Below are 25,210 nucleotides of genomic sequence, written 5' to 3'. Positions count from 1 at the left end.
TTTGAAATGACAAGAAAGAAAACATCTGGACTTCTTCATGAGAATCTTAGCAATGTCCATTTCTGTTAAAACGCCTTTTTGACATAAAAAGGGGAATGTTCATAAGCGTACCATAGAATATTCATCACATTGCTGGCATTCTGCGAAGAATTGGGCTGGGTAAGTGGCTCCCGGGTCACTCTTACCTATCCCAAGCTGAGAGCATCTAGATTTTGATTGGATTATTGCCAGAGCTCATTAGCATAGTGTACCTTGACCTGGATTAGGGAACAGCAGTCTCTGCGTAGAAAATGACCAGAACTTGCTGGGACCTGAATCAGAGAGGACATTTTTCTGAAGCAGTTTTGTCTACATCTCCAGAAGTCAGCGGTAAGGAAACCATTATAAAGTTCCTGTTGTAAGATAAATAAATTATGGGGATATACTATACAGCATTAAAAATATAGTCAATAATTTTGTAATAATTGTATGGTAACAGATAGTAGCTTGTCTTTTCGTGATGACAATATGTTTTACACTTGAGGCTAATCTAATATTGTAAGTCAATTTATATAAAAAAAAATGTAACAAAGCCAGAAATCCTAAGGAGAGACAAATGTAAGGGGAGGTGACAATGGTCACCCCATTTCTACAGGGTTTTCACTTGTTCTGCTTGGTCTTCTGTAGAAATGGGAAGACATGAACACACTTTGGCCCAAGTTGCTTTGAAAAAAGAAAGTCTGGACAAATGTTTTTTAATCCTGAGGAAAATGGAATTTGCTTGTTTGTTTCAAAGGCTGCAAACCATCTTTTCTTCTTCCTTGTGTTTTAGTCTTAGCTCTCAGAGAAATATTAAGTTCATGTTCATTTGGCAAAAATTCATATCAGAAAAAATTGGAAAAGCAAGGTAGTTTTTCTGCATAAGATTTTTTATTTCCTTTTCCTTAATTTAAAAACAAAAGAATTATATCAACATTGCTTAGGCTGAAGACAATATCTTCGACTGTTTTGAAATGTGAATCTTGTTATTCTAATATACTTTTTTTTAAAGTCTGAATTAAAGTCAATCTGTGGCATCATTTATTCTGTAACTTAGGGTTTCTTTCCCAAACAGAATTTGATTTAAACTCAATGGATATTTAATCTTGCACATCAGTGTTTGAATCGGGGATACTGAAGTTTCATCTTTTTGGGATGACTAGGTTGTAGGTGAGTGGGTAGGTATGTTAGGGAGGGAAAAGACTCCTATTAACTTATTATTTAGTGGCAAAGAGCTTCATTTACACGTTCAGGTCAACACTCATCTATATCTATGCACTTTACTTCAGTACATCTCAGTGACTGACAAGTATTAGGGTTACATAAAGCTAAATTATTGAGGAACAGTAACAGAGGAACATGGGACTCTGTAAGATTTAGACTATTAAACTAACTTGTGGTTTGAGTGCCTTTTAAGTGGTTCTATGTAACATCATTATGGCACTAGAGCACCAAGACATGGAAATGTCACACATGTAAACATGTCTTACTTCATATTCTATTAGTAAGCACATGTCATCTCAAAATGATTGGGGTTTTTTTCCCCTCAAAGTTGAACACTTTAAATATCTTTCCTTCTTTTTACTTTTTTGGGGGGAGGGGAGGGTAAGTTCCTTTTAGAGATAGGAATTTGAGCAAACTTCGGGAGATGATGGAAGACAAAGGAGCCTGGTGCTACAGTCCAAGAGCTTGAAAAGAGTTGGACACAACTGAGCCACCGAACAAGAACAATTCCCCTTTAACCAATCATAATTAGAAACTAGTATTTCTTGTTGGGGTGGTGGAATACAGTTTGCACAGACATTTTTTAATATCTACTATTTCTGAAATACAATTTAATGAAAGTAAGATCAGACATAATTTTCTTGTGGCGGGCAAGGAAGAGTGAGATTGCTAAAGTCAGAAAGTCTTGAAGGGTGCTTTGGATCAAACAAAGATGAGAAACACTATTTTAGAGCAGTAGTCCTCAAAAAACAATTTTTCCCTCCAGGAGATATTTGGCAAATGTCTGGAGATACGGCTGGTGGTCAACAAGGAGGAGTGAGTTGCCACCAACACCTAATGGGCAGAGACCAAAGGATGCTGTTAAATATCCTACAATGCACAAGGCAACCCTCACAACAAAGATTATCAAACAGGTTTTCAATGTCAATAGTGCCACGGTTTTAGAGGAATCTGATAATCATTTGAGAATATTTGAAGATATAAAATATATGAGTGAAGTCGCTCAGTCGTGTCCGACTCTTTGTGACCCCATGGACTGTAGCCTACCAGACTCCTCCGTCCATGGGATTCTCCAGGCAAGAGTACTGGAGTGGGTTGCCATTTCCTTCTCCCATATATAAAATATATGCTGGATTATTAATCTCTATGGGAATTTAAATTTTAAAAAGACTTCTAGACACATCTGGCTGTGATGTTCCCCTCTTTTAACACACCCACAGTGTAGCTAATTTATGAAGGTGTATCCATGGAAACAACTCCAAGCCAGTTATCCCTCCCTCCCCAACCTGGTACATGGAGGAAAAGGTCCTAACCATTGGCTACAGGTGACCATGGTACTTACAGAGGCCTTTGCACTTGGGGCTAGCAACCAGGAAGGTAGTCCAAATCTGAGGGTGAAAGTGATGTTCTTCCCCATGGTCAAGCTTTATTCCAGCAGGTTCACTAATGGCTCCTACCTTTTGTTTTTGTTTGTATGTTGGTGCTTACCAAAATGTCAGTGAAACAGTCTTTTCTGGCAGACGAGCGCTGGTATTTTTAATGATATTTTCTTCTGAATTCCTTTTCTTAAAAGTCATTTTCAACTGGAGGATAACTGTTTTACAGAGTTGTCTGGGTGTTATTCATACAACAATGCAAATCAGTCACAAGCATACCTATGTCTTCTCCCTCTTGAACCTCCTTCCCACCCTCTCTCCTCCCAAGAGCACTGATTTTTATCTCTTTAATGATCAGTATCCCTGTCATTTATTTTTTAGCATTGGAAAGCACTCTCCTGGTCTAAACTGCTTGGGTGGACTGATCCAACCGTAAGAGCCTTTGAGAGCAAAATTCTCAAGTGCCTCTAGAGCAGTTGGATAGACGGAAACGCGTGGGTGACTTGACTTCATCATGGAACCTGAGAACGCTGACTCTGCAGACAAAGAGCTAAGCTGGGACATTAATGATATGAAACTGCCACAGGTATGTACTTGTTCTCATGCTGCGTTCAGCATTGGGCCGTGAAGCCTTGAACGTAACTCGCTAAGACCTGGAAGGAACGTGGTGAGGGTCCCAGCTGGGTAAATGCCTCTCCTACAGAGTTTCAGTTGGACATCCGACCAAGGACTTTTTTAATGTATATAATTTTTGTGTATTTACTTTTGGCTGTGCTGGGTCTTCGCTGATGCGTGGGCTTTTCTCTCGTTGCGGTGCCCAGGCGTCTCATTGTGGTGGCTTCTCTTGTTGCAGAGCACAGGCTCTAGGGCGCAGGCTTGATAGTTGTGGTGCACACGCTTAGCCGCTCTGTGGCATGTGGGATTGTCCCGGACCAGGGATCGAACCTGTGTCTCCTGCACTGGCAGGCAGATTCTTCACCACTGAGGCACCAGGGAACCTCGCCTCCGACTGAGGACTTTTAAGAGGAGATTCCTAAACCCATGATTTGAGAAGGCCCTCACAGAGCAGACTCCCCTGGTTACAGACTGAAGCAAAGAAAGTGTTCCTTCCCTTCTCTTTCAAAGTTGTTTTGGCTCCAATGCCATCTGCCTGGCTAGCTAGTAGAAGGGAATCCATGATAATGTGCCTATAGATTGGCTCTCTGTAACACACAAACTCCCATACAACCTTATTTTCTGGTAGTAATGGGTTTAACCTAAATCTGTCATTGAGAGGTCCCAGTGAGAGTTCTCTTCTAGAACTTTTGTGACGATTACACGGTCCATGCATGTCGGGTTACTCTCCAGCTAACAGAGTGACTTCCATTTCGTGTTTTCTTTGCCTTCATCTTCGGCAATGACATTAAAAATTTTTTTTTATTTTATTTCTTTTTGGCTGCACTGGGTCTACCTTGCTTTGCACAGACTTTCTCTAGTTACTGCAAGCCGGGGCTATGTTTCATTGCAGGGCTCGGGCCTCTCATTACAGTGGCTTCTCTTGTTGTGGAGCACCAGCTCTAAGCACGCAGGCTTCAGTAGTTGCAGCATACAGGCTTGGTAGTTGCGGTCCATGGGCTTAGTTGTTCTGCGGTGTGTGGAATCTTCCCAGACCAGGGATTGATCCCATGTCCCCTCCATTGACAGGTGGATTCCCAACTATTGTGCCACCAGGGAAGGCCTGGCAATTGACATTTTAAACTCTTAATTTGGTGGAAAACAGTTGTTTTATTTTTTATCTTTTTTTTTTTTTTGCTGAGCCACATGGCTTGTGAGATCTTAGTTCCCCAACTGGGAACTGAGTCCCAGGTCACAGCAGTGAAAGCATTGAGTCTTAACCACTGGACCACCAGAGAATTTCCAACATTAGTTGTTTAAAACTGATTTCCTTGACCCCTCGTTTTGGTCTTTTTTCCCAGTGAAGAAAGAAGGTTTTCACTAGAAGTTATTGGGAAGGGTGCCTGGGAAAGCTAAGACTGGAGACCACCAGAACCATCTAGTGGAAGGTCACACTCATTTGCCTGATTTGGGGGAATGAGAAATTTGAATTATCCCAAGCAGAAGAGAGGGAATGGAGATTCCACCGTTGTTGTTTTTTTTTCCCACAGTTTTGATTTATGCTCACTCCAGATTTCACTCTAAAAAAGGCTTCCAGATCATTCCAAATTTCACTCTAATGAAATGCTTCTCTTTTTGTTTCCCCTTACACTTCTTCCCCCATTCCCTCCTGGTAGGTTTTGGAAGAGCTAGGAAGTACTAAGTATGTCCTACTTGCCATTCATTTAAGGATGGCTAACTACATCACAGCTAAATCATGCAAATATCTATTTTAAGGGTTTGTGTTTATAGTTGCTTGTAATTGGCTTACAATAGTTATAGCTGTTTTAGGGGAAACTTTAAGGTAAATTTTAATTACTGCTGCCTCAGAGACCCACATTCCTAATTCGTGATAGAAGGTCCCAAATAGAGAAACTGGGCATCCTCAAAAACAAGAGTTGAAGGAAGCAGGTATATAGATGATTTCGCAAATTCCCATCCCAGAGCGGGACCTTTAATGGGGTCTAAGAACACTGTACTAACATGTATTTTTTTCTAGGGCAGAGGAGTCATATCATTCATCAAATCTATAGACAAAAGAAAGAACCATGTCCCTGGAGGGGATCTCAGGGTTCATAAAGGTTCATGTTCCAACATGAATTTTCCAAAACTTAAGCCTTCTCAGCTACCAGAGACATTTACAAGAAAAGTCCACATGCAATTCTGGAAATGTACCATTTTTAGTTTGTAGAAAAACTTCAGTGGCTCATGAAAATAGTTAAGTGTCCTTCAGTTTTTTAAATATGCCAGGGAAATGATTAAAAGAGCAAATGGTGCCTTAGTATTTTGGAGAAGGAAATGGCAACCCACTCCAGTATTCTTGTCTGGAGAATCCCATGGACAGAGGAGTCTGGTGGGCCACAGTCCATGGGGCTGCAAAGAGTCAGACACGACTGAAGTGACTAAGCACACACGCACATTTTCTGAGCAGAGTCAATATTGTCCTCATCTGGATTTATGGGACTGTGGAATCGCATCAAGACCCAGCTGAGGCAAAAAATAGAAGGTGTTGAAGCCAAGCACAGTAGATTTTTATATTTTGAGAGTGTTTCTGGAGGCAGAGCAGTGTACGATGAGAAGCACGAGGCTAGGAGTCCAGGCCTAGGCTTTGAATTCCAGTCTTGCCTCTTTTTACCTGTAGAACTTCATGGAGTGGTTTAGCATATCTGAGGTTCCCTTTCCTCTTCTGGTAATGAAGTTGTTGCACTAAACAGTCTCTTATAGACTCTTTTAGTTCCAACAATCTAGGATTTGGTGACTCAAGATTCAGAAGGTGGCCTGCACCCTAGGACAGGGACTGGGTGCCAATCACAGGGCCTGGCACTTATTAAACAAGAAAGGACAAGTATGAAATTCATGAATGAGTGGGTCCATGGCTTATCATCTGAGTGACTCTAAACAAATCTGTTTTCTTGTTTTCATTATCTCCTCTGTAAAAGTAAAATAGTAATTCTTAATATATCTTCCTTGAATCTTTGAGTTGTTTAGAACAGATATTTTCTCAAAATGTGTTCTGTAGTGTGTAAGTTACAAGAAATTTTAATGGATGTTGTGAAGGAAGGAAAGAAGAACTAAGTTCAACCAAGTTAAGCCAATTCCTTCTTCTTCTTTTTTTTTTTTTCCATGCCATGCATCATGTGGAATCTTAGTTTTGAATCCATGCCCCCTGCCGTGGAAATGCAGAGTTCTAACCACTGAAGAATTTCCTAAGCCAATCTCTCTGTTGCAGACATAGTGTCTTTCTTACTGCATGATGGCTCTCCCAATAGGAGGCTGTGTTGGCAATGTTACACTAACTTATTTTTGACCAGAAAGCTGTTTTTCCATGGAGCCCCTTAGGCAATGAGTGGTCCTCAGACCATCTGTTTGAGCATTAAAAAAATATGTTTCAAATAATTCCATCGATAATAGCAAGCACTGACTTACTACTATTATACTTTTCCCCAATTTCATTTTCTGTCCCACCCATACAAAGAATTTATAGTTTATTTTTGATATTTGCATGTTCTTGCCACGGTTCCTATAAATTCCTTTCTTATTAATCCACTGACTTGCTTCAAGTTTCAAGATAGTTACCTGAGGGCTTATTGCATCTTCTGGTCCTGGAAACTCCAAAGGCCCTTTTTACATCACAGATCAAGATCTATGAGTTAATTTTTGGCAACAGTGAACAGTGACATCCTCCTCAGGACATCAGAGAGTTTTGATGTCAGTGGGCTGTGTCAGATACCACTGGATGCAGGGGCTGTTAACCCATGTTAACTTTCACGGAAGGACTCAGGATTTGGGCCGGTGGAACAAGATCAGTGTCCGAACAGAGAATCAATGCCATATAGAAAAATGCCAGAGGCACTGAAGGAGGGCGTTTATAATTTAGTATGACTCCGACATGTCTACGGCCATATTACCCTGAACACGCCCCATCTCATCTGATCTTGGAAGCTAAGCAGTGTCAGGCCTGGTTAGTACTTGGATGGCAGACTGCCTAGGAATACTGAATGCTGTAGGCTTTGGTTTCCCTGGTGGCTCAGACGGTAAAGAATCTACCTGCAATACAGGAGACTCAGGTTTGATCCGTGGGTTGGGAAGATCCCCTGGAGAAGGAAATGGCAACCTTCTCCAGTATTCTTGCCTGGGAAATCCCATGGACAGAGGAGCCTGGCAGACTACAGTCCACAGGGATCGTAAAGAGTCTGACCCGACTGAGCGACTAACACTTTCACTTACTTTCCGGCATGGGGATAAAGGCTGAGCATTTGGCAAAAAGGCTCTCTCTGGACAAGTATATTGTAAAAGGTGAGAGGATTAGGTCAGATGAAGATAAGACAAGGAAGGCAAAGTAGAGCACTTTGAAGTTCAAAGCCTCCCTACAGGGGAGCCGTGCACAGGCATTCAGTAAGGAGATCTGGGAGACAAGTGGCCTGAAAGGTGGTTTGGAGGCAGAATTGTTTCATGTGCCCTCCTCCCTTCTTTCAGCTGCATGTTTGTCTTTGTAAATCTTCATGGAACTCATTTCTGATCACTTGTCTGACTCGTGGTTAATTTGATACTACTTCTACTTTATCCAACCTCCACGGAGTCAGCCCAGAACTGCAGGCACTTAACTTACTCAAAACCATCCTTGATAAATGCCTCGTTATTCCAGTCCAATGTAATACACCAATTTTGCTTTCCGTTTCTATTCCCTTAAACTACTTTAGAAGTTCAAATATAATTGCTGTAGGGTTTGCTTGATCTAAGTCACAAAAGTCTGGGTTGAGTTAGTCTCACCTTTGTTAAAAATGCTCACCCCAGGACTCCCTGGGCTTCCCAGGTGATGCTCATGGTAAAGAACCTGCCTGCCGATTGCAGGAGGTGTAAGAGACGCAGGTTTGATCCCTGGGTCGGGAAGATCTCCTGGAGGAGGGCATGGCAACCCACTCTAGTATTCTTGCCTGGAGAACCCCATGGACAGAAAAGCCTGGCAGGCGACTGTCCATAGGGTCACAAAGAGTCTGCCACGACTGAAGCGACTTAGCATGCACATACATTACAAGGATGCGTCTCATTAGCATTGACTGTAATACTTGAGAGCCTTGAATGATGAAGAAATCTTTCTTTTTTTTCTGGTTGACAATTGGATAGAAAACCAATTCCTTTTTCTTCTCAATAGTATCCACTGAACAGGGAGACAGGAGCGACTGCTCTGCTCCCTGCACCTGCCCGATTCTCTGAGCAGAAGCACAGGTCTTCCAATAGCCCCACAGCAGACAAACACCCCGAGTCATTCTGTTCCTTGAACATGAGCAGTTTGCCGATTGAACCCACAACCAAAGCCACACAGAGCTATTAACTCACACAATTCCAAGGTTTAAATATGTTTTTTGTAGAGAAAATCTTAAACTATACATAGGGTAAACATAAATACAGGGCCACCTGAAGCTGGAGAATCAACCCCAAAGAGGCCATGTCTTTGATGAGTTCATTCCTGGACCATGGTTTTAACAAGCACAATTTCCTTTGCCTCAGTCTTATGGGCAAAGGTGAATCTCTGAGCTCCTTCTGTGAATTTGTATAGAGAAATGTAATCAGAACAAGCTAGCTGTAATCAGATGTGTCTTGGTGCTAGGGAGCTAAGGGGTAAATAAGAGTCTGCATTTCTGGTGAATTATTATCTGACTGCATGGTCAGGTTACCGTGTTGGTCTGACGGGGACACTCGTGACTTTGTCCTCTTTGCTTGGCATTCTCCTTGCTCTCAATGTCATTTGAACTCCCTGGGACATCTCCACCTATATGGACCCCATGGTCATTGGGTGCCCCCTTTCGGGGCCAGAATTCTTCTGCTGCCCTCTGCTTCTGGGGTGGTGGGGATGGTAGCAGAGGCTCTCGTTGGGTGCCTGCCAGGAGGTCCCTTGCTTAGCCGGGTGGAATTGGGAAGGAAAGGGAGACAAGAAAAGGTAGGGGGTGACAGAATTTGAAAGCTGGGGCACTCTGTCCCACCTTAGTGTTGTCTGAGCAAATAAGGAACTTTTTGACCTGCATCTTGACCTTTAATAAAGGTGGGAAATGGCAAGATTACCCAAAGGCAGTAATGCTTAAGTTAACTCAAAAGCATTTAGTCAAATTGAATTTCTCTCTTTGAAAACATTTGGAGTTGGGTTTCCAGTTGGTTCAGAGAGGTAAGTTCCCAAAAGGTTGAAGGTAAATCAAAATGCTGGATAAATTTTTTTTTCTGTGCTCCATAAGTAATATCTAATTTTTCCCTCTCTCTGATTTGCTTAAACATGTATCTGTTTGCTAGCCCTGTTTTATTTGGAAGCATTTATTTATGAGGAATTTATAAGCTATTCTTATTAAAGAAAACCTGGCAGATAATTGTTTTACACTAGAGTGGATTATATCCCAAGGGAAAATCATTTTTAATATAATAGCATGTAATATCATTATTTTTGAGATCTCATTTCAGAATTTTGATTTTAATTCATTAGTTTTATGTAACAGTGTGTATTTCTTAAGCTACCCATTAAAACTTCAAGTAGTTAAATAAATGAGAATGAGGGAAGAACGAAAGGTGCTATATCATTGCACAGCTTCAAAGATTTTGAGTGACTTAGAAGACTAAGTCTCTTAAGGACAAAAATTACATACAGAAGTCACATAAATATTCATTAAACCCCCAATGATATTACCCATGATAGAATACAATATAAATTTGTTACATTTATATGTTGGAAACCTTAAGAATATTCCCTCTAAATTATAAACTTCTTAACCAAGAGGAAAGACAAAGAGTTACTCATGAAAAGTTAGAAACAAACATGAAAAGAAGATCCCAAAAGAGGGAAATGTTTTGTGGGGATTTGTTAAACAAGATGAAGAAATAATAATTCTTCTTCTAAAATTTTATGTTCTAGTGCCTTAAATTTAGGAGATTTTCAGAGTTCCCTATCATTCATTTGACATCTGGATTCCTTTACATCACTGAAATCTGGGTTTTCTCATAACTGCAATGTCAAAAAATGTCAGAAATCCCACAAAAGTCCTGGTCAAAAGCCTGGTCATATATAAATAGCCAAGAGAATATCTTGATATAAATACTCTTGCTCCTGGTAATTTTCTTGAGGTTGTGCATTGTCAAACTTATTACTGGCTTATTAATGAAACTGGAAAACTAGGGTACTGGTGGAGGAGCTGATGGAAAAAAAGCTTAACATACTGTGGAATGCAGAACAAACAATGTGGGCTTTAGAACAAACCTCAACAAGATTAAAATAATTGAAAACACAGATGTATTCAACTATAATGGATCCAAACTAGACACTAGTAACAAAAGACAACAGGAAATTCTGTAAATACACAGAAACTAAACAATATATTTCTAAATAATTCATCAAAGAAGAAACCTCATAGGGAAGTGAAAACATGCATTGAACTGAGAGAGAAAGAAAAAACAATGAAGAACGTTTCTTGCTCTACTGGCAGGGAGTCCTTGCTTTAACTGGAGTATTTGAATTGCTCTGACAAACATTGTAGGTTCCTTCTGGATTGTGGGGTCTATGCCACTGCCCAGACTGAAGGGGCCCCTCACCTTTATTTTATTTATTTAAAAAAACATATTATGTGCAGCACCACTTGGCTGCACTGGGTCTTAGTTGCACCTTCATTGCAGCATGGGAACTCTTAGTTGCAGTATGTAGGATCTAGTTCCCCAACAAGGGATCAAATCCAGACCCCTTGCAGTGAGAGTCTGGTGTCTTAGTCACTGGACTGCTAGGGAAGTCCCATCCCTCACCTTTAAAACACAGAAATCTCAGCTTTCCTTCAAGACCACCTTGTTCGTATCTCTGCTGCCCTTACAACTGTGCTTTGTATTGGAATAGTTCAGATCCACTGGTAAATTTCTGCAGCCCAGATCGTTAAAGGTCCACATTTTAACGTTTTAACCTACAATGTTATTACTTCAGAAGATAAAATACTATGCTTTCGGTGGCATTTCTGTGGCAGAAGAGAGCACTTTTAGAGCTTTGGATCAGAAGGAAGAGAGGAGAAGGTGGGTGGAGGAAGCAGGAGGCAGAGAGGGGAAGAGGGGGCCGCCTCCAGGGGCTGCCTGAGGTTGTGTGTTGAGTTAATCCCACTCAGAATTACCAGAGAAGTTGGGAAGAGAGCTGGAGAAGACAGCTCATTCAGCATCTTGACCTGGCTGGGCCTCTTTCCTAGAAACTAGACACAATCGCCTTTGGACCAGAGGGGACCCCCACCCCTAATTACCACCCCCTTTCCCCTGCTCTTCTGGAACAACGTCCCCTTTCCTCACCACTGGGCGGCACAGTGGAGCTATCGTTGTCACTGTTCTGAGAGAGAAGCTCTGAAACAGGAGTTGTGCCCACTAAATTTTGGTTTTATAGGGGCTTGGATGCCTGTCTTACATTTGGCTAAACAAGGTTTAAAGCATCAAGTGACTTCTCTGCGGGTCATCTAAAAGCTGCTGGCCCTCACACCCAATGGCTGGTGTGTGTTGCCCGAGATCAGAAGACTAACAGCTAACACTGACGTGGAACTTGCTGTGTGCCAGGCACGGGCTCTATTTTATTTTTTATTGATGTATAGTAGATTTATGATGTTGTTTTAGGTTCTGGTGTACAGCAAAGTGATTCAGTTATACATATATCAATATATATTCTTTTTCATATTCCTTTCCATTAGGGTTTATTACAGGATATCAAATAGAGTTCCCTGTGCTATACAATAGGACCTTTTTTAAAAAAAATCTATTTTATATACATAGTAGTTTCCATCTGCTAACTCCAAACTCCTAATTTAGCCCTCTCTGCTTTCCTCTTTAGTAACCGGAAGTTTGTTTTATATGTCTGTGAGTTTATTTTTATTTCATAGATAAATTCATTTGTATCATTTAAAATTTATTTTTCCTTTTTTTCCCCCCTTTTTTCCCCACCTGCTACACACAACTTGCAGGATCCTACTTTCCTGACCAGGGAGTGAACCCAGGCCCTCAGCAGTGAAAGTACTGAGCCCTAACCACTGGGCCACAAGGCAATCCCCTGTATCTTTTTTTTTTTAGATTCTCCATACAAGCGATATGATATTTGTCTTTTTTTTAACTTGCTTCAACTTAGTACGATCATCTCTAGGTCCATCCATGCTGCTGCAAATGGTATTATTTCATTCCTTTTCATGGCTGACTATTCCGTGATGTGTATGTACTACAGCTTCTTTATCCATTCATCTGTCAGTGGACACTTCGGTTGCTTCCATGCCTTGGCTGCTGTGAGTAGCAAGCACTGTTTTGAATGCTCTGTGTATGGTGACCCGTTCAGTCTCCAAACATCCCTGCCGGGCAGGTACTCCCAGGCCCCCATCTCACAGAGCAGAGAGTGGAGCCCTTCCCTCTCAGGGTGAGGCCCACAGCCGGGCCGAGTGCCTCCACAAGTCGTGCTCCTACTAACAGTAAATATTTTAGGTTTTGTGGGCCATACAGTCTTGACTGCACCTACTGGACTCTGTCACGGTGTGTAAACATATTCACAGACAACACATGTGAATGAACATGGCTGGGTTCCAATAAAACTTTATTTACAAAGACAGGCATTGGGGACTTCCCTGGTGATCCAGTGGCTAAGACTCTCTGCTCCCAAAGCAGGGGGCCTGGGTTCGATCCCTGGTCAGCAAACTAGATCCCACATACTGCAACTAAGAGTTCACATGTCAAAACTAAGACCTGACACAGCCAAATAAATAAATATATATTTTTTTAAAAAAACAGGCATTGGACTGGATTTGGCTCATGGTCCTAGCTTGCAGACCCTAGCTCTTCACTATTAATTAGTACTACCTCTCAGGTACATAAAACCTCTCATTTTTATTTCCTCAGACCCATTTCAATCTCCATGAAATTCCACACAAATGACAACTATCATTAATAATATAAAACTTACAGTTTACAACACAATTGCTCTTCCCAGTACTTTTGTGAAGAGTGTTTTATCAATATCCCCACTTAGAAGAAGAGCAAAATGAGGCTTCAGAGACAGCTGCCTATCCAGAGTCTCATGTTACAAAGTTGTTTGCTGTCTTCTACACTTGAACTCCAACTTGGAGAGACATGACCTCCTGGGGCTGCCCTTCCATCTTGATGTTTGCTTATCCTTTCCAAATGTCTTGTTTTTCCTTTCTCATATTCTATGCTGTGTTTTCTTGCTTGGGGAGCAAAGGAGAAGCACCCTTCTGGAGCTTCTAGAATCTAAACCCTAACCTTCCAGAGGCTTCTTGTTGAAAAATGTTCTTAGACCATGTCTCTGGAAGCTGCAAGAATGGGCACTGCTTAAGTTTGACCACTGAGATTGCTAATGATTCTCACTCTAAGAACAGGTCAAACATGGCCATGAGCCATAACTTCACTGACATTCAGCCAGAGCTCCCTGCATGCTAGGTGATGAGCTAAGTAATTTTTATATGTTATCCTATGTAACTCTCAGACCCACTCGAGGTAAGTAGGTCTGGTTATTTCTATTATGCAGATGAAGAAATGGAGACACAGAAAGTCAAATAACTCTTATGCTATGAGGATTAAGTGTCCTGTGTCCCTGCCTACTTAAAGAGGAGAGTTTGGTTTAGTTAGGTACCCATAGGCAGGGAACTGTGTCAGTACTGGGCAGAAACATGAAAGTTTTCAATCAAGCTCAACCTGTCCTTACTCCTCCACCCTGTTTGAGGCGCATGAACATGAGAGTAGAGCAAAGGGGAGAGAATTTCCGCAGAGGCGGAAGCGGCTGTCCAGCCTTCCACCGCGTTTCTCAGCTGGTTCTGCATTAAACCCTCCACTTTCTCAACAAGCTAAGCACCATGTGGAGCGCAACACTCTCTCTGCCCTGCCCCAGTGCCATCCATAGCCATTGTGCAAGAGTGCCATCGCGTTGCTTCACTCTCCAACATTCTCAGTGAGCAGTGGTCCTCACTCATCACCAAAGGCTAGAGGAGCATCAGTCACGCAGAGGGCTGCATCACTAGCCATTCTGGTCCAGGGGGCAGATGGGGGATGGACCCAGTGGTCACGTGGCCGCAGCCGGGCTGTGCAGCGCTCAGACCCCCGCTGCGTGGTAAGATCCAGCTGGGTCTTTGCCAGAGATACAACGCCCAGAAGAGCTGGGCGCCAGGCCACCTTTCTGCCCAGTGGTGACTTCCAGCTGAAACTATAATGATCTCTTTCGTGTTTTCATCAGAACGTGAAAAAGACAGACTGGTTCCAGGAGTGGCCCGATGCCTACGAGAAGCACATCTACAGCTCCGACGACAGGAACGCGCAGCGCCACCTGAGCAGCTGGGCCATGCGCAACACCAACAACCACAACTCCCGCATCCTCAAGAAGTCCTGCCTGGGCGTGGTGGTGTGCGGCCGCGACTGCTCGGTCGCCGAGGGCCGCAAGGTCTACCTGAGGCCAGCCATCTGCGACAAGGCCCGGCAGAAGCAGCAGAGTGAGTGGCGCTCCCGCCCTGAGGGGCCTCAACGTTCTCCCTCCTCCCAAGGGCCCAGCCTCCTTGCTGGAGGGTGGAGGAGACCAAGGCTGTTTCTAGAGATCATTTTAAGGAGAGTCAGCCAGCCCCCTGGGCCCCTGTATTCCCATAGATCTGCCATGCCTGGTAACACTGCTCCCTTGGGTTAAGATCTGACTTGGGGCCTCTGTTAAAAGGAGGATGCATCACTCAGGAGACAAACATTAACTCATCGGCGCACTCCCATATATGCATAGTGTAAGAGAAAGTTGTGCACCAGGCTTGCCCCCCGACACCTTGGGGAATGGGTCCCCCAAATGATCTCAGTGAGTGCTTTGGTCTGGAGGGTGGACCCGGGACTAAATCTGAGGTTAGACTCAATTCCGTGCCATTTAGGTTCAGGCCATCATCACATGCTAATTCTTCATTTTTTTTTTTTTTTATCATATTCATCAGATTGTGAAATAGATGCATTCAGCATTCCCTATGCATTGCCCACTTCAGATCTCAAGTTACTTCACGTTCTTTCCTTGTCCTTTGTTTTCCAAACTTGCTCTCAGGGCAGGACGGCATCAGTCATTTACACTTTAGTGGAAATTTAGTAGCTGCATTCTCTCCATCATGTGGTTTTGCTCCTTGACCCTTAGTTCAAATTGTGAAATGAAAGGATCTTTTCCTCTTTACAAAGAATTTCAAGTATCGGTAAATAAGGAGAGAAGGATTTTCTTTTTTTTTTTGCTTAAAAGAGCTCCCGCCGCCCCCGCCCGCCCCCGGCCTGTAAAATATTCCACTCCGTAGGTAACTGCTTCCTCTACCGCATGTGAGAGTGACCTGGGCTGCTTTAGTGGTCTGGCCTCCTAGGCCCAGGAGTCATGCCCAGTGGGTGAAAGCCTGTAAAAGTGTGCCCAGGTGGACTCTCTGCTGTTCCGGAGTCAAGTCTGACATGGGCAGAGCTGCACAGACCCGGGATCTGCTGGCCAGGCTTGGCTGAGTGTGGTCACCTTCCTCTGCTCTTTTGTAGGGAAACGCTGCCCCAACTGCGACGGGCCCCTGAAGCTCATCCCCTGCCGGGGCCACGGGGGCTTTCCCGTCACCAACTTCTGGAGGCACGACGGACGCTTCATATTTTTCCAGGTTGGATTTACGTTAAAGATTCCATTTCTCTTTACTTCAGGAACTGTCCACAGAGCACAAGGGAGACTTGCCTCCAGGAGAGGCACAGGTGGAGGGGAGCCTGCACCCTCCCTGGGGGAACCCTCTGGGCAAGCAAACGTCTGTGCCCCGAACCTCAAGAGAGGAGCCAGGCTCCAAGGGGTGACCGCTGTCAGTAACGTGGGCCCCCGTGCACTGGCCTTCCGCAGACCCAGCTCTGACTTTTCACCAGCTCTCTAAACATGGACACATTGCTTTATTCCCCTAAGCCCCAGTTTTCAGTAAAATGTGGTATTAAGGGGTCCTCTCCAGGGAGGTGGCAGAAACAGTGGACTCTGAGAGCTGGACTGTCTGGATCTGAGTCCTTGCTAAACCTGCCTCGGAAAAGAAAATGCTCTGAATGTACAGGGTTTGCCAACTTCTGGAATATAACTGTTCTCATCATGGCTGATTTCAAGTTGGTTTTCTTTAAGTTAATTATTTTAGTATACATTTTTTCATAATATTTACATGATCGTAAGGTTGAACACAGGGTTTCATGGCAAAAGCGCATCAAAAATTAATATTGAAGGTAATAGAGAATGAAGATATTAAGCTTGACAGAAATCCTCTGGAAAGATCTCTTTGCTAGAACTGTGCAAGACCACCTGAAATTTTCTTTCCTTGCTTTCCTCTTTGTTCATTCAGTTCTCCAACAAATATATTTTTTAAAATTTTAATTCTATTGGAGTATAGTTGATTTGGGGGGGCTTCCCAGGTGGCGCTAGTGTTAGAGTAGCTGCCTGCCAATGCAGGAGACACAAGAGATAAGGGTTTGATCCCTGGAGGAGGAAATGGCAACCCACTCCAGTATTCTTGCTTAGAAAATCCCATAGACAGAGAAGCCCAGTAGTCCATGGGGTCACAAAGAGTCGGACATGACTGAGCACGCACACACACCCATAGTTGATTTACAGTGTTGTATTAATTTCAGATGTACAGCGAAGTGTCAAGCCATTTTTAACAACCAGCTCACAAAATACCTGAATGGCCAACTGTTGGCTCTCTACCTGGCTAGCTCTGGCACACTCTGGATCCCAGTTCCCCCACTTTACTAGAGGAGGTTTCCCAGGTGGTAAATCTCTCCATGCCTCCATCTCCTCCTACTCTGTAAGCTGGGGGTGATGGTAATGGTGTGGCCCTCACAGCATTGTGCTGAAGATTCAAGAATATGTGTAATCAGTGTTACTCATTATCACTATGAATGTGACTTGGCAGGGCTGGGGAGAGGAGTGCAAAGAAGGAGTACCATCAGCAAAGGCCGGCGGGTGGGTGGGCTTCTTGTTCAGTCACTAAGTTGTGTCTGACTCTTTTTGACCCCATGGACTGCAGTATGCCAGGCTTCCCTGTCCCTCACTATCTCCCGGAGTTTGCTCAACCTCATGTCCATTCAATCGGTGATGCTACCCAACCCTGGGAGGGTCATAAAAGGTTACTCTGATCTTGTGACAACTGTCAACTGCAACAGCACCCAGTCCGACAGCAGAGTACAGGATAAGACTTTACATACCATGAAGTACATCCAGTTGTTTATTTTGCTGCTTCTTCTCCTTTAAGTCAAAGGGAGAGCATGACCATCCAAAGCCAGAAACCAAATTGGAAGCTGAGGCCAGAAGAGCAGTGAAGAAAACGCACTCGGCGTCTTCCTCAGTCTCCTCGAAGCTGAAACAGAGCCCAGACATAAAGGTAACCTTGCTCCATGCATCTTCAAAATATCTGGGGGCTTGCCATCCCTGTGGTGGCAGCAGTAGATTTCCCTGTCATCACCTACAAATGAGGGCTTCCCACATGCCACTAGTGGTAAAGAATCTGCCTGCTCATACAGGAGACCCAAGAGATACGGGTTCTACCCCTGGGTCAGGAAGATCCCCTGGAATAGGAAATGGCAACCCATTCCAGTATACCTGCCTGGAAAATTCCATGGACAGAAGAGCCTAGAAGGTGCAGTCCATGGGGCTGCAAAGAGTCAGACACGACTGAGCACAAATTCCTAGGCAGAATTTATCTGTGATGGATTAAGCATGCTCTTAGCAGGTCTTTGAACCTATAAAGGAGAGCCCCAAATCATATATATTCAGGCTCACCTATGAACCAGCATCTGGCGAAGAAACTGAATATGTGGTTTTCCTCTTAATGTCTACCGTCTTTGCAGCATGCCCTCAACCATAAAGTCCATATAATTTCAGAATCATCTTCCCTACTGTAGTTAAAAAGAGACCTAAATTAGTACTTAACCTGTGTTTGGCACGCTCCGTATTTCTGCTAGAACCAAAAAGAAATGATCTGCATAAAATCTGAGCCTCATACTTCTTCATTCTCCCCCGAAGCCAATGATTTCCTTAGCGCACTTGACCAAGATGAAATAACCAGGCAGTTTCTGAAAACAGTGGTCATCTGGGGATGTGGGAATATGCCCACTTCTCCCCGCAGTCAAACTGTGCTGTGATGTTCATGGCTTTCTGGCTGTCATAGTGTAGGTAGGGTTTGTCTGCGTAATAGTGTTTTACTAATTCCTACACTTTTTCCTGGGCTTCTCAGGTGCTGCTAGTGGTAAAGAACCCGCCTGCTGATGCAGGAGACGTAAGAGATGCGGATTCAATCCCTGGGTCAGGAAGATCCCCTGGAGGAGGGCATGGCAACTCATTCCAGTATTCTTGCCTGGAGAATCCCATGAACAGAGGAGCCTGGTGGGCTAGAGTCCATAAGGTCACAAAGAGTTGGACACAACTGAAGTGACTAAACAAGCATGCAGCATACTTTTTCTACTGGTCAATGGTCCACATTTCAGGAGTACAGAAATTGAACCAATCCATCCTTGGAGGTTCTAATGTACCTTAAGGAAAAAAGTCATAATTTGAGTCATAATTTCAGGGAAACAGGAGCCCCTGAATCCCGGCAACAGGTCCTTTATCCCACCTACCAACCCTGGCAGAAGTTGAAGGGGGTTTCTTCTCACTCATCCTTCCTAGTCAGTCTTTCCAACTCCATCCTCTTATTCCTCAGTTGTTGTGGTTGTTTAGTTGCTAAGTCGTGTCTGACTCTTTTGTGACCCCATGGACTGTAGCCTGCCAGGCTCCTCTGTCCATGGGATTTTCCAGGCAAGAATACTGGAGTGGGTTGCCATTTCTTTCTCCAGGAGATCTTCTCAACCCAGGGGTCAAACTTGGATCTCCTGCGTTGGCAGGCAGATTCTTTACCACTGAGCCACCAGGAAAGCCCTATTAGTCAATAGTTTCACATAAACAAGAAGATAACTTAGTCCTCAAGCAGATTCTTTTCTTGTGATTCACTGGAGAATGATATACTTTCTCCATTTAGAAAAAAAGTTGACCACGTCATATGCCAGAGGTCTGTGATTCAACAAAGTGAGCTTGGAGTTTCTTGAGAAAAAAAAAATAATAATCCCTTGGAATCCACTAAAAAGGAGAGAAGTCAAGGAGAAAGTTGAGATCCCCCTGAGGATAATGTAAAACTCTGAAGCTGTGGTTTGATTTTTCTTACATAGCCCCTTACAAGTTTCTCACAGAGGCAATTAGGGTTTCAGATTTGCATTTGAGGTGGAATGTTCTAAGCAGTCTCCTGTTTGAGTGAAAGAGGGGCCATGCAGCCCTTCCTAGGTGGTCAGATTTCGCACTGAAATGGCAGCAGCCTTGAGTTCCTGCAGGCCTCGTGAGCTCGCGCAAAGCCCTGGGCGAGTTTGTGCTGCGAGCATGTAGGGAATGAGGAAAAGGCACAGAGCGCTTGCTTGTGCAGGGTCACTCGTGGGTGCCTGGGGTGGTAGGGTGAGTTTAACTTATTAACATGAGCCTTTGTCTTTCCAGCCTCTTCCAGGTGAAACACAAAGTTGGGAAAGTTTAACTTGGTCTTTCCAGGAAGCTGTCCAGTTGCCTCCTAGTTACAGCGGACATGTGATAGGTTACACTCCCCAGCAGAAGGCGTGGAATGATGGCTCATCCTTCCCCGAGAGCTATGGTTTGGGGGGTACCTCTGAGCTGGCAAACCTCACTCCCACCCTGGGCCCCCCTCAGCTCTACGACAAATGGGATTTGTCCCACAGTCGGGTCTCCAGCAGCGGAGACCTGCTCCAGCCCTCCATCTCTGGAGTCTTCTCTGATTACAGTGATCTGCAGACATGGAATAAGAACGTGGCTTTTGGACGAAGTCCTCTGAATGACAACAGTTGTCCCAGTTACCCTTTTCCTCTGACCAGCTGGCCCTACGACTTCTCCTCTTCCCAGAGCTCTTCAGAACCCTTCCACCAGCCAGTTCCAGTGGAACCGCCAGCAGCCAAATCCAGCTATCCACCCATATGGCCTAATCAAGGGGGTGAACTTTATGAAGAGAAGGTGCCTGTGGATTTGAACAGCTACCACCCTCCCACCACATGCCATTCACCCCAGGAAGACCCCGTTCTCCTCACCCACACCTCTCAGCCTTATCACCAATATGCCCTGCCTGGCAAGAGCAACAAATGGGATTTTGATGAAGACGTGGGGTGCCTGGGTTTGGATCACTGCAACAATGAGATGCTTCTAAACCTCTGTCCTTTAAGATGATCCAAATCAGAACCCTTATGCACTGCCTATGGGAGTGGCATTTGGTGCAGCCACTGTGGAAAACAGTATGGAGGTTCCTCAAAAGATTAAAAGTAGAACTATCTACCAGAAGATCCAGTAATCCCACTCCTAGAGGAATAATAGAATGAAACCAAATCACTGTCCTGAAGAGACATCTGCACCACCATGTTCACTGCAGCATCATTTACAGTAGCCAAGACATGGAAACAAGCTAAGACAGGTGCATGGGTAAAGAAAATGTGGTGTGTGTATATATATATATATATACCATTTAGCTGTAAAAAAGAAGGAAATCAAGTCATTTGCAACAGTATGGATGGACCCTGAGGGCATTATGCTAAGTGAAATAAGCCAGAAAGAGAAAGACAAATATTGTTACGATCTCGCTTACATGTGAAATATTAAAAAACCCAAATTTATAAGAAATAGAGATCAGATTTGTGATTTTCAGAGGTGGAGGGTGAGGGGTGGGAAAACTGGGTGAAAATGATCAAGAGGTAGAAACTTCCAATTTTAATCTAAATAAGTTCTGGAGATGTGAGGTACAACATGGTGACTATAGTTAATAAGACTGTACCATATATTTGAAAGTTAAGAGAATAGAGCTTAAAAAGTATCGAAAGGGGGGGAAAATGTAGCTGGTGATGAATATTAACCACTCTTAATGTGGTTAACATTTTGCAGTATATGCATGTATCAGGGCATTATGGTGTACACTTTAAACTTATACAATGTTATTTGTCAATTATATCAATAAAATTATATCTCAATAAAACTGGGGGAGAAAATGGCTGAAATCTTTTATAGCCATTTAAAAAACTGGAGGGGATAGCTAAAAGAATTTCTGTAGGAAGTAATTTTCAAAAGGCAACCACAGATAAGTCAGAATCATGATGGCAAGCAGAAGGCAAGACTTCTTTCTTAATGTGAGTAATATCTTGGCCTGTCCTCCCCCACTCTAGTACTATAGGAGTATTAGAGGAGTCCTCAGGAGTACTGGGGTACTAAGGGAGTCCTCAGGAGTACTAGAGTAGTCTTCAGGAGTACTAAAGTATTAGGGGAGTCCTCAGGAGTACTAGAGTGCTCCACAGTGAGGATTGAAAACTTGTTCAACCTGTGGCAGGCAATTTCCTCTGCTCTTTTTTTCCCCACAATATTTGGGAATCTCAGCACCTAAGCTGCATTATCTGTTCTGTTTTCAATGTGCTTTAAATGACCTCAAACTGAGCAGGTATGAAAAGTCAACCACCCAGGATCTCAACTAAGCCTTCTTGGAAACAGAACAAAGGACCAGAGAGAGTGAAAGAGCTTCAGAGGTGCAGAAAGACGAAGATGCTACCACTGAAATAGTTAGCACTTTGTCTAGTCTGAAACATACAGGGTTGGTTTATAGGATGTGTCCCCTAGTTGATTTCCAAGGCTCATCAAGACAAGGGATAAAGACCCAACCCTATTTCCTAAAGACAAAGAACAGCAAAATTAAACGTCTGCATGAAGAAACATTCCAGGGGCACCAAACAGACTCCTTTCCTTCCTCCTCTCCTCTCTGTCTTCCCCTTCCACGAAGGCTCCAGTTTTGTCCCATTTATCTTTATTTTTACAGTGTTGAACAGCAGTTTCCAAATATGTGCTTGAAAATGTTTGCTTAGAAGAGTCCTTGTATAATTAACATGGCCATGGTCAGGCAGTTTCTTTGAATGCCAGTTCCTTTTTTTGCTGAAGTACTTTACAATAAAGGTGCGCCCAGACATAAAATCAGGAAAGAACCATGCAATCAGCGAATATTTTCAAAATGAATGCTCTTTTCTATTTGAATAGTAACAAATGCACGTGATACAAAATTGGACTCCTAATGTCCTTCTTAAGGCAATGTGGACTATTTTCTTCTCTGCCTTCCAAAGATTAGAGATCTCTGCTTGCAGTCATCCTCTCTTATCTGTGGTGTGGGGTATGTTCCAAAACCCCCAATGGATGCCTGAAATCACAGAGAGTACTAAACCCTATATACACTAAGTTTTTCCTATGCATATATGCCTATGGAGGTTTAGTCACTAAGTCGTGTCTGACTCTTGTGACCCCATGGACTGTAGTCTGCTAGGCTCTTCTATCCATGGGATTTCCCAGGCAAGAATACCGGAGTGGGTTGCCATTTTCTACTCCAGGGGATCTTCCTGACCCAGGGAATGAATTTGGATCTCCTGCATTGCAAGTGGATTCTTAACCAACTGAGCTACCAGGGAAGCCCATACATACCTATGGCAAAACTTAAATCATAAATTAGGTTCAGTAAGATAATATCTGAATTGCTGGCATCATTATTATTATACTTTGGGACAATTATTAAGTAAAATATGGGTTATTTGAACACAAGGATGGTGATACTGCTAACAGTTGATCTGATAACCAACACGGCCACCAAGTGACTAACGGATAGGTAGCATATACAGTGTGGAGGCCCTGGACAGAGGGGTGATTCACATCCTGGCTGAGAAGCCAGAAGGATCATCATATTGTTGTGCGTTGCTGAACTTTGTTATTTTCATTTCTGCATTAAATTTATTTATTCGCACCTAAAATGCCTTTCCTCCATGCTCTAAGACAGGTGTCTCTGCTCGCTAAACATTTTGGCTCAAACTTCTAGGAAGAAGTGTCTTGAAATTCACCACTACTTGGAGAGCGCCAGGAGCTTGCAGTCCCCCATCCTTCATGGTCCTTGAGTGTAAAAAACCAATTAGAGACCTGTAACCATTGGATCCAAGGGTTGGAACAAAGTTTAAAGATTGCTTGTGCAAGTATCTGAACAGACATGAATCTACTTGATAACTTCTTAAATAGAAGCTTATCCAGCCTGTGTTTATATCTTTGCAGAGAAGAGACATTCTTTCCTTTACAGCACAATCAGAATCACAATTTCATCAGGTGTTTTGAATTCAGGTCATTTCAAGGATGCCTTACTATTCCCTGAGGACAAGGACTAGGTCTTCAGTTGAAAAATATTACAAACCTACTATATACACCCAGGTAGCGAGACATCTGAATCTATGTAACTCACAAAAGCAAGAGAAGACCCTGAATGCTAGTCCTTACTACAAAGATGCAGTGGTCAAAATAACCTAACACAGGCACTGACTGCAACACATGGAATTTCAAACTTTTGCACATAATCCAAAGTACATTTTAGACTGGGGACTGTTTGGCAGCCACAGCTGTCACAAAGACGGGCCTTTTAAATGAGGCTCCACTGAATATTCAAAAGGCAAAAAAGAAGACAGGCTTAGGGTAGAGCAGGCTATGTATGGGGTGAGACCATGGGCATGGTGGACACTCTGGAGTCTGGGAGGCTCCCCCTGCACCTCAAGAAATTGTCAAGGAACAGCCCCTACCTGGGTGGGAACTTTAGTTTTTGTTTAGTCCAAGGCTTTCTGGATATTTCAGATATTTCACATCTGCCAAACTAGGCACACTGCCCATCCCCGCCCCCAAACCTCACCTCTAGAAAATGACAATCTTGACATTTAGCAAAACAAGAACAGAGCCTGAAATATCAGACAGGACCAAAAAACCTTTTGCAAATCACAGTCATCCCTCCCCACCCCTCCCACCCCCAAGTCCTTTTTCCATGCTTCACTTTTTAGTTTTTTGTGGTGGTGTTGGTTTAGTCGCTAAGTCGTGTCTGACTGTTGCAATCCCATTAACTGTAGCCTGTCAGGCTCCTCTGTCCCTGGGATTCTCCAGGCAAGAATACTGGAGTGGGTTGCCATTTCCTTCTCCAGGGGATCTTGCCGACCCAGGAATCGAACCTGGATCTCCTGCATTGCAGGGAGATGGTTTACCAACTGAGCTATGAGGGAAGCCCCATAGCTTTTAGTTTTTTAACTGATGGCATTTGGTTTAGGTGTTGCCTGCCTCTAAGCGGCCTTGACTACAGACAATGTTTTATCAGCCGTTGCTTTCTTTTGTCAACCAGCCCTACCAGTAGAGGTCAAAGGTTAACTGGATCTGGACATTGGGGCTTGGTTGAAAGATGATTGTCTTGGTGGCCAATTGGGTACCTCCAAGCTCACGGCATGAGTGAGATGGGGAAACTCTTCAGGAGTGGATGAGGGAGACAGAGATCAGACTTGTGATTGCCAAGGAGGAGGGAGAGGGATGGACTGGGTGTTTGGGATTGGTAAATGCAAACTATTACATTTAGAATGGATAAATAGCAAGGTCCTACTGTATAGCACAGGGAACTATATTTAATCTCCTGGAATGAAACATATTGGAACAGAATGTTTTTAAAAAAGAATATATATGTGTGTGTCTGAGGCACTTTGCTGTACAATGAAGATTGGCACAACATTGTAAATCAACCATGAATGTGAAAGTGTTAGTAGCTCAGTCATGTCTGGCTCTTGGCACCCCTGGACTGTAGCCCACCAGGCTCCTCTGTCCATGGATTTTCCCAGGCAAGAATACTGGGGTGGATAGCCATTCCCAGGGATCGAACCCAGGTCTCCTGCATTGGCAGGTGACTGAGCTACTATAATTTCAATTAAAAGAGTGGGTGAGGGGGAGGGTTAGAGGAGATGGAATGGAGGATAAATAATTGCATGTGGGATTGAGGAACAGAGGAGGGAATGAATTTTAAAACCAGAACCAACTCTCAAATTTTCATTCTGTTGTTCAAAATAGAAAGACTCATCATCCACATTTTGAC

General features: G+C 43.5%; 1 protein-coding gene and 1 pseudogene across 2 annotated transcripts; both read left to right on the top strand.

Annotated features, from left to right (window-relative positions):
• The first annotated feature begins 287 nt into the window (after nucleotides 1-287).
• On the top strand, nucleotides 288-21,212 carry GCM1 (glial cells missing transcription factor 1). 2 transcript variants are annotated; one of them, XM_065912865.1, is made up of 6 exons: nucleotides 288-369; nucleotides 3,000-3,204; nucleotides 14,470-14,722; nucleotides 15,762-15,874; nucleotides 17,489-17,617; nucleotides 19,753-21,212. In XM_065912865.1, exons 2-6 carry the CDS (start codon nucleotides 3,133-3,135, stop codon nucleotides 20,485-20,487), a joined length of 1,302 nt encoding a protein of 433 aa, XP_065768937.1. In that variant the 5' UTR covers nucleotides 288-369; nucleotides 3,000-3,132; the 3' UTR covers nucleotides 20,488-21,212. The 2 variants fall into 2 exon arrangements, with proteins under 2 accessions (XP_065768937.1, XP_065768938.1); XM_065912866.1 differs by lacking the exon at nucleotides 17,489-17,617.
• LOC136151951 (5S ribosomal RNA) lies at nucleotides 7,143-7,261 on the top strand (annotated as a pseudogene).
• Nucleotides 21,213-25,210: the final 3,998 nt, after the last annotated feature.

The sequence above is a fragment of the Muntiacus reevesi genome, chromosome 20 (assembly GCF_963930625.1).
Source record: "Muntiacus reevesi chromosome 20, mMunRee1.1, whole genome shotgun sequence".
Taxonomy (NCBI): domain Eukaryota; kingdom Metazoa; phylum Chordata; class Mammalia; order Artiodactyla; family Cervidae; genus Muntiacus; species Muntiacus reevesi.
This window is presented reverse-complemented; position numbering and strand designations above follow the sequence as displayed.

Coding starts and splice junctions, on each gene's coding strand:
- GCM1 (XM_065912865.1), top strand. CDS start 3,133: ATGGAACCTGAGAACGCTGACTCTGCAGACAAAGAGCTAAGCTGGGAC. Junction 3,205..14,469: donor ATGATATGAAACTGCCACAG/GTATGTACTTGT, acceptor TGTTTTCATCAG/AACGTGAAAAAGACAGACTG. Junction 14,723..15,761: donor GGCCCGGCAGAAGCAGCAGA/GTGAGTGGCGCT, acceptor GCTCTTTTGTAG/GGAAACGCTGCCCCAACTGC.